This window comes from Chenopodium album, chromosome 17, assembly GCF_948465745.1.
Source record: "Chenopodium album chromosome 17, dcCheAlbu1.1, whole genome shotgun sequence".
NCBI classification, from domain to species: domain Eukaryota; kingdom Viridiplantae; phylum Streptophyta; class Magnoliopsida; order Caryophyllales; family Amaranthaceae; genus Chenopodium; species Chenopodium album.
Genome location: NC_137850.1, coordinates 48103431 through 48116005, shown reverse-complemented (window position 1 = coordinate 48116005; position 12575 = coordinate 48103431). Strand labels below are relative to the sequence as shown.

General features: G+C 31.2%; 1 protein-coding gene and 1 long non-coding RNA gene across 2 annotated transcripts; one reads left to right on the top strand and one right to left on the bottom strand.

Annotated features, from left to right (window-relative positions):
- Positions 1–4055: 4055 nt before the first annotated feature.
- On the bottom strand, positions 4056–4808 carry LOC145589207 (F-box/LRR-repeat protein At2g42720-like). The gene has a single exon (XM_081645755.1). The coding sequence runs from the start codon at positions 4806–4808 to the stop codon at positions 4056–4058; it is 753 nt and encodes a 250-aa protein (XP_081501881.1).
- Positions 4809–7552: 2744 nt separating this feature from the next.
- Positions 7553–9127, top strand: LOC145588314 (uncharacterized). Its single transcript, XR_014101578.1, has 3 exons — positions 7553–7581; positions 7737–8202; positions 8823–9127. It is a non-coding gene; the product is annotated as an uncharacterized LOC145588314 (long non-coding RNA).
- The last annotated feature ends 3448 nt before the right edge of the window (positions 9128–12575 follow it).

The following is a 12575-nucleotide window of genomic DNA, read 5'->3' as shown; positions in this document are numbered from 1 at the left end:
AAAAGTCATCTTTAAAATAAGATTAAAGTTTCTTAAAACAACACTTAGAATTAAAAACTCTTATTTCTAAAGTCATCTCTAGATAAATGGAAGACATCTTACTTTAAACTCCATAAGTTAAGAAGTATAGATATAATATAAAGTGACATGGGTTTCATACCACCATTAGCTTCTTAAAAATAAATTAATACAATTTAAAAAAAAATTAAGAGAAAAACGTGCATATTTCATCTCTTTGATAGCTTGAACTAAACAAATCATTAAAAATTATAGAAAAATCGAAAAAATTATTTTGAGATACGGTTGGAAAGATCTTGAAAAGTTCTATCATTTGAGCTAAAGAAATGGAACTGCTTCTGGTCGTAAGGGTTATTTCATAGGCCATCTTTGGGACGTGGTAAGTAATTCTTTACTCTTGAACATCCTTTACACAAACTCTTAATTCATTAGGTCTTTAAGCTTACTTTAAGAAATAAATCATTCTTAAAAATACACTTTAGGCAGACACATGAATGTATTAACCTTTTAAATTTAAATGCATTAGAAAAAGATGCAATGTAAAATGCAATTACTCCCCTATTTATAACCTATCACCTCACGAATAGGCTTGGCTTTCTAATGTGGAGTAATGAAAGATTTAGGACTAATTTAGCATCTAATATCGTCATTACCCCTATTGGTATCATCGCATGGAAACAAACACATTAGTTAGCATAATAATAATAATTAAGGAAATTAAGAAAGGAATAAAGATAATACCTTGATCTAGATGTAGCAATTTTTTGGATAACCCTTCTTACTTATCAAGGATGAAAAGATGATCACTCCTTAATTAAAGTGCATTAACAGAGACTAAGTGATTTTTTTGGGGGTTTTGAGTTATTAAAAGAAATTAATGCAAAAATAAAGCTAAAGAACTTTTTTTTTGGATTTTTGATAAGAGAAAATAACCTTGAAAAATAAAGCTAAATCTTGAGAAACAAACCCTTTTTTTTGTTTTTTTTTTTTAATATAGACTAGGAATACTTAAGCAATTAAACTAATATTTTTTAACAAGGATAATAAAAACAATGCTTGAACTTGAAATATTTTTGTGTTTTTTTTATAGGAATTAAAGATAATAACAATACTTAAATAAAAATAACAACTTATATTAATTATAAGATTCGTTTTAAAAGCTAACAACTAAAAAATAAAGCTAAATTAGAAAGATTTTAACTAAAGTAAAGATTAGAGGAGAAAATTTTTTAGAGAGAAATTGTAGGAAATTTTTTTGGTGTCTAAAACTTGAAAATTAGGGGGTATTTATAGGAAAATAAAGGGGTTAATTTGTAAATAAAAAAAGTAAATAAATTAAAATTCAAGGATTATTTTGGTAAATATCAAGATTTTGATAATAATGAGAATCTTGATATTAAATTCTTTCGTTTTATATGTAACAAACTTACTTAATTTGTTTTGCAACATTTAAACTGATAAAATAAAGAAAACCGTAATAAAATCAACTCTAATATTCACACAATAAAAAGGTTCTAAAATGCCATGGTATTAAAAAAAAATATATATGACCAAGTCATGTCACAACTCAAAAATAATACTCACATGGTATACAATAACAGAATGCCTAAATTTATTTAGTGACTATTATACTCATCAAGATATTAAAACAACACTTATAAAATAAATATCAGCTCTAAGATTACACAAAGACATTAGGTTACAATACTAGTAGGGTTGGACATAATATTTCAGAGTTTATATAAAAAAGTAACAAAAAAATAACCCCTGCCCTTATTAGATAGTACATATAAATTTACCCAAGAACATCTAAAAATACGACAAACCTTATAAATACGAGCATTTCAAATAATAACCCTTACTAAAAGTATAAAGTAAGGTAAATCATATAAAATCATAAAATTGACATGGTCAAAGTGAAAATACACCATGTAAAATCATATAATATTAAGTCATACAACATAAATTTAAGGTAGTCAAGAGTAAAATATATTTCCTTAACCGAATGACCCTTAAAAAAATGAACTCTTATCTTGCCTCACTCTAGTAAACACAAATTTATACTTATCATAGTTGTAAAAAAAAAGATAAAAGATACAAAACTAGATCAAAACAACAGGAAAACAAATAAAATAGAAGACCAAATTCACGTCGGCAACGCAAATTAACGTAACGGAAAATACTATTTGAATATTGTCAAATAGTGTTTGAATGGTGAAATGCAAAATGTGATGCATATGAAATTCATTTGTCCCAATTAGCGTCAGATAAATATTGATGCAATTGGTCCAAATTGAAATTTATTGGATACAAGATTAACTGTGGGGGATAAAAAAAAGATAACTTTTTTTCACTATTGACAATGTTTATCAAAATTGACGAGAGAATACACAAACTAGACTAAATAAGCAAAACAAAATGATTGGAAAAACAAGAAAAAAAAAGAAAAAGAAAGAAAAAGAAATAAAAAAAAAAAAATTGGCAGAGCCATTATGTTGTTGTGAACGAAACAAGGGGAAGCTAACAAAACTAAAGTGAGAATAAGACAAAACATCATTGCACACAATAACATAAACTTAAGTTAAAGGCACACGATCCGAATTCTACACCGACTTCACTATTCACACATACTTATTACTACGCGTTGTATTCACAAGTATTTTCCTTTTACTCTTGTTCATACAATACTCAATTATCCTTAGATAAATATCGATGGGTTTGGTCCGAACTTATATTTATCGGATCAAGTATTAACTGCGGGACAAAAAAAAATAAAGATATTTTAACAAGTGTACATAAAAGGAGGTACCTTTAACACTACAACATGTACTGCCCATTTAGGTGTGGGAATGTTTGTCATTTCCCTATATTGGTTGGGCATGAGTCTTTAGAGCAGCGGACTTTATAGGTAAGCTGGTCAAATAATAGGGTATTGCACAAATCGCAAAAAAAAAAAAAAAAAAAAAAAAAAAAAAAAAAAAAAAACTCTAACCGTCTAATTATTATACATACTAATAATAGGGTTTTTGTTTGAGTATTTCACATGTTAGCTCATCTTTATCATAACTATAATCGTTACTTGAAGCCGTAATCATTTTACCAGTAAACTGAATCTTGCAAGTCGGCGAACTCCTTAGACGCATAAAAAGCTCCCTACAAAAAGCATATTCATTCCATAGTTGATTTGGCCTTGCACTTGGTTTACCTTTGGGAGGAGAAACTCGAAGCTGTTCCAAAGCAGTTGCACTACTTAAAATGTTATCAAGCAAATTCATCTCTACCCTATTATTCTTCATCTTAACCGAGACATCTATGCTTTTGAGATTAGCCGACCAACAACTGGGTAATTGAGGTCTCCAATTATTGTCGATTTCGTTGATATCGTAATCGTTGTCATATTCGCCACAAAATCTAACAGGCTTATTATTGTACTACGACAATAATTTACTAATATTAGGTTTCGAACACAAGAAATCCTTCGAAACAGACCTTGTCTCGCGTTAACAAAATCACGATCAATTCCATTCCTTTTTTGCAAGGTCATTTTGACCAGTCGTAAATTAGTTGGATTTGTGACAAATTCATAAAAAGCTAGAAGTCCCTTAACCTTGAAATATTCCAGTTTAGGAGCATTAACCACAAACTTAGTGTGAATAGACAACAACGACGATTCTTCCATATTGATTTTCATATCCTTCAAGTTCGGGGCAGATATATGAATAAGGTGATCAGTGTTGGATTAATGATTCAAACGTTTTAGTTGCTAGTGTTTAGGTTAGTTGAAGAGTTAGTGGTATGCTTATCATTATCTCAATATGCTTTGTAGTACGTGGGAGTGCAGTATGTAGTGGCTTAAGTTTAGGAGTTTGTTAGTACTTTGTTAGTGGATAATGGTTTAGCCGTTAGTGGAGTATGAGTTCCTATTATTTAGGAGTTTAAGTTATCAATTTGTTAGTATTAGGCCTATATATATCTTTTGTATTTTCCGTGAATAAGTGTGTGTGAATATATCGAATTATCAGTTTTTATCCCTCTCTTTAGTTCCTACAATCAGGTTGGTTTAAATGAAGAGACAATAATAAATACTCTAGTAGAGGGCAAGACCTAAAAAGAGTATCCATAACACGACGTTGTGAGTCGTATAAATTCATGCAAAGCTTGTTCAAATTAGGAAGATTAACTCGGAGATCATCCTTAGGAAAGGTAAGCTCAATATGTGCAATTAAATCCAGTGTAACAAGTGACTGAGTTTGAAGCAAAGAAACGGGTACAGGAGGCATGTCAAGCCATCGAATACAATACGAGTCATGGAAAGTGACCGTGATTACCTCCGGGTTACGACAGGAGACAAGCTGAATCCAGGGAGCAACACTAGCAATGCAGTCCCTTACCCCGGAGTTGAACGTGTCAAGTTCTTGATCTTGTTCAAGGTTGTCAAGGGACGGGAAGTGAAGGCAAAAGGTGTGGAGTTTCGAGGAGGTGAGTTGGAAGAGAATGTGATTGACGGTGTTGTTGAAATCTCGGAAATTACGGATGTAATTCCAATCCGTCCACGGTCCTAAGGAGACGTGGGTGATTTGGGTCCAGAGACGGTGCCAACGTTGGGATAACACGGAGGTTGCAGCCGCGGAATTGATTGGATCAACCAGAGAGAGTATGCTTATCAGAAGACTATCAGGAAGGGAGCTTAATCTGTCCGCTTCACCACTATAATCATCGTTGATTAATTTCCGTTTTTTGGACAATTTCCGTTTTTTGGACGTAACAATCTTTTCCTTGCACGGACGCATGGCGATGAGCAATTAGAGACTAATTTCAAAACTAGGGTTTTAAATCTAATCATATATCTAATACAAGTAGTCTAGTATATATAAAGGATCGGAGTGGTTTAGCTAGATCAAGAAGATAGATTTTCTAAAGATAAATTTCTTCGTTGGTTATTTGGTTGATACTTGATAGGATTTAATTAGCCATTAGGATGGAGATCTTCACTTTATTTCCCTATTAAAAATATTTACCAAAAATATAAAATTTGCTAAAATCTAGAATTTTGTTAGCCGTTATGAGTCGGTGATGCATGATCCAATTTAGAATAGAATTCAAATATCCTTCCGTGACCATATCATTGGTGGGTTCCTCACCAATATAAATTTAAGTGATTAGGTTGAATTAGTTTACGAGATAAACTTGGGAGATTTGAAAGAAAAAAGTTCAATTAAAGTTGAAAGACAAATTAAAAAGTTGTCTAAGGAAAATCTGTAACATGGATGTCAAGGTGTTTCATGACATGTTAAAGATGTTACGAGAACCCGGCCGTCGAAACCCCAAGGCGGGTTCTACGGTGGTCCGTGATGGGGAGCGGATGGAGGCTAATTTACAAAACATGAAGATACCCTTTAGTGGTGAAGAATGTTTCGGACAGTACGTGGATTTAAACAAGTACGTGTTATAACAGGTATATGAATTCTAAATTCGGTCACCCTATCAATTATGTGGTTTATCTTGATAATTTTCCTACAATTGATGTGATTCCTTCCAAATACAAGGCGACTGCACAATACAAAGAGTATATGGAGGGTGTGCTCGCGTACTTGATGTCTTTCTTGGATCGTACGAAGCCCCTGATGTTCCTAGACAGGGTGTTTAAGAGCGTGGAATCTGAATTTCAGGCGTATGTAATTGCTCTCCATCAATCCTCTCAGACCACTTCCATGATTATCCATCTATAACAACATTGATTAGAAAACTTAAAATATAAAAATTGCAGAAAAATCACTAAATATAATAGAATAGATTAGGTAGTTGGTATTCTATCCTGCAAAATAAAAGAAGTACTTTTGCTGAGATCAGAGCAAAATATACTAAATCTAGATTCCTTCTTCTAGAATAGATTAACTGGAACAGATTTTGGAGTAAACCAATAGAGCCAAGAAAAACTAGTGCTCATAATGAACAGGTGAGTGGGTAACAATCGATAAGCAGCAGCACAAAATAGAATAATGTGGAAGGCCTGTGTTCTGAATATGCCTTAAAGATAAAACTTTTGATTGGTTTAGAATTTTATTTTTAATAAATAAAATATCAATATTTTATACATAGTATGTACTAATGTACAAGTGGTGAATCCAAAGGGCCGGGGTATATAGAGGTAATTGTGATCACTATTGTCTAAAGTTGTGAAAATAGGGTTGTAAGACAATCACAACTTAATCTAGGTGATTATTAATTCATGAGTAGAAAATTCAAATAACATAAATTTTTATTTTTAAATTCATTAAACAATCAAGTATCGCACGGGCACAAAACTAGTTAATTTGATTTAGCAAAACTGCAAAAGTATATAGACAAGGGCCAGAGTGCAACTGGAGGAGTATACATAATACACTACATATACACTCCGTCAACATTTTTGCGTTCTTAATTATGAAATTTCAGCTTCTGCTATTGTGAGGATTATTTACACAAGGAAAAGGTAGACAACTCCTTACACACACACACACAAAAACAAAAACAAAAAAAAAAAAAAAAAAAAAAAAATGCTGTTGATACACGATAACCTATACCCCAAATCATTTTATTGAATCCAATTGGTACTCATAATTAAGCATCACATACGCAATGTACACATACGTACATAGTCATGTGAATGGAAAATAGATGACCATATAAAAAATACAGTGCTCATCAATCATTAATTCAAGTGTATACGTAGTATCTATAATACTTTCTCCGTTATTTTTATTATTGCATCATATAGGTTAGGCATAATAATTTTAGTACTCCCTCTACTTCGTAATAATTGCAACATTAGATGTTGTACAAATTAAAGTTATAGGAAATTTATAGGATAGGGTCTAAACCGTTTGTACACAGTTAATTCAAATCACTATTATCTAAGGAAACGGTATAAGGGGAGCTTAATTATTTAATTAGCTTGTAAAGAGAAAAAATGTAAATGAACATAAGGATCGGATTGGATTGGATTGAATCGAGTCAAATATAGTATAATACGTACGCGCGAAGTACGTTGTATTTGTTTCAAAAAATAATACAGTAATGTAAATTTAATTTTTTTTTTTCTTCCACGAGTAGTTGTAGTAGCTATCTAACAAAGAGATATCACATAGTTAAACCCCTCTTTGAAAACAACATTTCATCAACTTCTTTGATCAATTCAAAACCTCGTAACTTCCCTGACATATATTCCATTAACAAAACCAAAGTTAATTAAACAAATGATAAAATTTGGATGATAATTATATGTTTATTAAGATCGATCGTCATACTATCTACTATCTATCAACATCTCAAATTACATTTATTCTCATTGCATGCACGTATTTGACTTTTGTCCTTGGGAAATTTCAAGTAAATGTCGGTGAACCTTAAGGGAAATTATAAACCAGACCTACACGTAATTTACTTAATGTACTTTGTATATCTTAGTGTTTAATTAAATTGCTAAAAGGTTTCTATATATAGTTATATTAAGGCATTCATAAAAGTATCGTCAATTCATTATTTCAAAAAGGTATTGAAGATACAAACTCTCTATTACAAAAGGTATTAATCTTGTTCTTTATATCTTTTCAATTTTAATCTAGTATATATATTATACGTACATACTTAAAAGTTGTCCCTTTTTTCTTGATTTTGAGTATGAGATGATCAATATAGTATGTTACTAATCTTAGCTTTTATATGTGTTACCCTAATAGGATTAAGTTTTGAGTTGAACCATGTCGAGTAACAAAATGACTTGTCATCCAAGTCACCGAGAGCATCCACTCGTGGCGGTCAATCGCCAAGGTGCATACACATGTGACGGGTGCAAGATGGAAGGCATGGGGCTAAGATATAGATGTGAAGGTTGCAACTACGATTTACACCAAGAATGCATGTTTGCACCCCCTAAGCTAAAAATTCAAGAACATAAATATCGATTTCTCGAACGACCCCTCCCCGGGCCTAATTGCACTAGGGTTGATTGCACCAAGTGTAGGAGCTGTGACGCGTGTGGGATGACGGTTAAGGGGTTCGTGTATCATTGCTCTAAGACGGGGTGGGATTTTCACCCTAGATGTGCTAAGCTAGAGAGTAAAATTAGCATTGGAGATGTCACTTTTTGGCTTGAGAAGCAAGGACCATCTAGTTGTGCTTGGTGTAAAAGGAAGCTGCTCAACGGTTAGTACACTACTCTTTCCCCCTTTGACTATAGTGTGCTACTTCTTTTTATTGGTTAGTTGTACGTATATGTTCAATTTATAAACTAGCTATATATATTTGTATTGACCATTAATTTAAATTAGTAGCATAAAATGGTATATTTAAAGGTGAATCCACGAAAGCACGAGGGGTTAAATTAGTAGCTCAAAAGGGTATATATTAATATATTATACGGAGTATGTAGCACGTAACTTAATTGAATGTTATTTTTGTGATATTTTGCTAGAAGCCTAGAACTAGAAAACAGGATCACTAAAAAATAAAAATAGACAATCTCTTTTAAACTTACAAATGTTGACTAGGTCATTTTATACTTAATTATTTCTGGATATTCTAGACTTTCTAGTTATCTATCGCTTTCCCCGGCACCTTCCATGTCATTTTACTTCTTTGTTTGATTAAAATGAAAAAGAAAAAAAAAATTAGAGAGGAGAAAGAACAAAGGGAAAACTTTACTATGCTTCCTCTCTTTTTAAATACACCGTTTGTCGTCGTTAGATGATTATTGTTTATAAAAATTAGATATTTTCAAAGTATATATAGAGATGAATAGAATTTAACACGGCCTAATATAACAGGTGCAAAAAAGAAGATTCCAGGGTGGTCGTATGTATCTAAATATGATGACTATAATTTCCATGTCTTTTGCGTTATGGAAATGGCCATGCAAAGCTCTTCCACCTCATCCAATCTTAATGCAACCACTGGAGGAGACTCTTCTTTGGTTGTATTTCAGAAAATGAAGCTACCTCTTAAAGCTAAGTCCAAGAAAGGTGGTGCATTTTCTAGGAACAAGTGGTTGGAAATACTCAAGATTTTCTTGAGCTCTGTGTTCTCCATTCTTCTTGGCGATCCAACCACGATTATTGCTTCTACCGCGGCTCATCTTGTTACACAAGGCCTATTTCACCAAGGTTGAAGACACTTGAATAGTTTCATATTGTCATGTGATCATATATATATATATATATATATATATATATATATATATATATATATATATATATACGTACACTCAAGGGATACCTTGTAACAAATATTGAATGGTTCTTATCATCAGCATTGCTTATTATGTTAATTCCATGATCCATTCTAGATTCCTTAGTTTCTTACCTCTCTTTTGGAAAACATGTATAATATTATTGTTTTATCTATTGCTTATATATAATCTGTACTGTCTTTGTCTAGTGTCATTATTGTATATAGGTTGCTTTTGTGTATGTTATTGTTTTTTCTATTGCTTTTGGCTCAAATGTATAATATTACGTTTATAATATATACGAAGTAGTTATTAATTACATGTTGCTATCTCTTATAATCTTATTAAAATCATCCTATGATCGACATTCTTACTTGAATTTATATATATCCATGTTGACTGGACTTTGTCTACGATATTTATGTTCTTTTTAAGTAACAATTATTGTCATGCTAATACCATGTACATGCTTTTTTTCTTAGTATAATATGGAAGTATTTACGTACGTAAGTACAAATAATAAAGTAGACTGTTATACTAATATATGTCGGTATCAATGTTTTGCGTATAGGCAAAGTTAATCACTTACAAAAGCTGAGGCAAGAATTCTACCATTAGGGTTTTCTTTTATACTCAAATATGCATTTATACCAAAACCAACTTGTAATCCCAAAAAATATACAACACACCCCCTACTTTTTTTCATGTATAAAAAGCGTATTTGTACATTAATCTTAGCTAGTATATAAAAGAGCAATATATAGCTCGTCAAAATTGTTATTATTACGTTGTACAAAACTAAAAAAGAAAGACCAATTTGTAGCTAGAAATATTTATAGAATAGAAATGGAGTCATGTACACAAATTAGAAGAAGGGGACGAGATGAAGGGTGGACAAATGAAGCTCTTTCGTCCATATCAACCCTTCCTCTTCGTTTACTAGCCGTTTTTGCTATCGTTATTCTTTTATTATCCTTCTCATCCAATGGTGACTACAAGGCTCAGCTCGAAAGTAACGTGTCATTTTCAATGATTTTTATTCCATTGATACTTGTTGTTCTAGTAGGGTTCTTATTTATGAATGGGGACTTGTATTCTCAATTCTTCACTCATACAAAGAAACTTGGGTCGCAAACAACATCCATGTATCAATCGGCTGCCTCTTTTCCTTGGGGAGTCGCCGTGGTGGTGGTAGTGGTTCTGGTTTTGTTGTCTTACCAATCTTCGTTTCAAGCCAATTGGACCATTTTCTAGGTCACTTTACGTATATATCGATGCTAGGAACTTGGTGTATCATTCTGTTTAAAATTTACTTGTAATAGAAGAAAAGTATACTCGAGTACGTTTAATTTTCTGATCATTAATTAAATAATAATTAGGGTAAAGTTATTATTAAAAGCTTAAGTTGTTATACAATAAGGTATAGTAGCTAGTAGTCGCGTTTTATGGTACGGTTGTTCGTATATCCTATTTATGGTGCTTTAATTTCTCTGTCTCCATTATTTGATACAATAATTTCAAACTCAACTTAATATCTCAATTAAAATTGACTATATTTAAATTAGTCGTCAAGACTTGTTGTCATGTACCTACATCATATCATCTCATAATTATAAATAAAAAGAATACTAATGTAAAATTAAAAAAAGAATGGTCTCCCATCACTTACTAATTAATTTAAATTGAGAGAGACATATATATAGACCATCAAAATTTATGAAAGAAGCACTCAATTCACGATCGAATCTATTTCCAAGAAGTAGCACCCATAGTCCCATACATATAATTAACCATGATGAACCCATGCTTTATTGATTGGGACATTACAATTTAATTATATGGGCAGATAAAGTTCAAATTTTGTATCATGTAAAAGCTAGTAGCAACTTTTTCATTAGACCCACCAAAAAATAAAGTAGCACATGGTTGTTCGTTAAGTACTTAAGGGCAATGATACTATAAATGGACTAGCAATAGCCAATAACACACACTATTAATTTACTCATATAGCTTTAAATTTGTTAAAAACTTTCTTAAATTTATAAATTTCTCATAAAATTTACCAGTTTCATGTCAAAATTAACTAATTTACCTTGTATGTATACGTATAAAACAAAAAATTATTCAAGTTTATACAGATTAATAATTTATCCTCTAATTAGATCCAAATGTCCGAAAGACAAAATATGTACTCGTATATTACATCCATTTAATTACTTAGAATTGCAACAATCTTATTTTTTTACCCATTGAAAGTGAAATATGTACTATTTTAGAGGTGAAAGTGAAATCACTAAATTAAAGTGTACATAACATCAATGAGACAATAAGAGAAAATGAATTGAAGTTGGTTGAGATGAGGATAAGTAACAAGTAGGTGTGTGATTGGAATTATAAGCAATTACAAAAATATCTTATCAAACTAATATTTAAGTAAAAGTGGTCCCTTTATTTTCCCTTTTACAAAATTAAAATTCCAAGAAGTGACTCCACTATATTAAAAGCAACGTTGATGCATGTATGCATGTGGTATTATACTTCCTTTGCCGTTACAAATACGTATACTTTCGTACGTTCATTTAATTTTATTTTATCGTCCCCTGAGAATTGAAAAGTTGAAAAATTAATGATTTAGTTGTTTACATGTTTAGGTTCGTGAGCATATGCTGCATATCATGGTAGCTAGTTAAAAGATTACTTGATCGTCAGATATGCCTATCATATCGCCATTGCATTACAAATATTCCGTAATTATTATTTTATAAACTCGGAATTATTATTGGCAAAGTGTTCTAAGCTAGACAGTGGTGAGTCTTGTGTATGAAATATCTTGTGCATGGACAAAAAAATTGGAATTAAATTATTATAAAAATTCGGTAAACTTTTTATTTCTAAAATAGAATGTACGTATATGAAATTGCTATACGATTTATTTTTATTTATTTTTTAGTGCGAATTACTCTGTGTATGAAGCACAAAACAAAATTATAGGACAATAACATTGTATGAGAAAATTTTCTATCAAAAAAAAAAAAAAAAAAAAAAAAAAAAAGTGAATGAGAAAAAGTAAGCTACTTATGTCTTCAATTCATTTTCTCCACTAATCATCACACTTTCTAAAATTCGATGAAAAAAGTATAGCTTAAAAGTAGTCACTGCCTACTGGAGTACTGGCATAGTGGCATGGCTCACCCAAACACAGCCGCCTTTGTTGCCGAAAAATTCTAATTTCTCTTAATAACAAGTTCCTAAATTTATTTATTCAAAAAAAAAAAAAAATTCCTAAATTTATAAAATTGGAAATAGTTTTCAAATTACACAAAACAATAAAAAAAAAAAAAAAAAAAAAAAA

Excerpts from the sequence above, each read along its gene's own strand:
- LOC145589207 (XM_081645755.1), bottom strand. The coding sequence starts at position 4,808 with ATGCGTCCGTGCAAGGAAAAGATTGTTACGTCCAAAAAACGGAAATTG.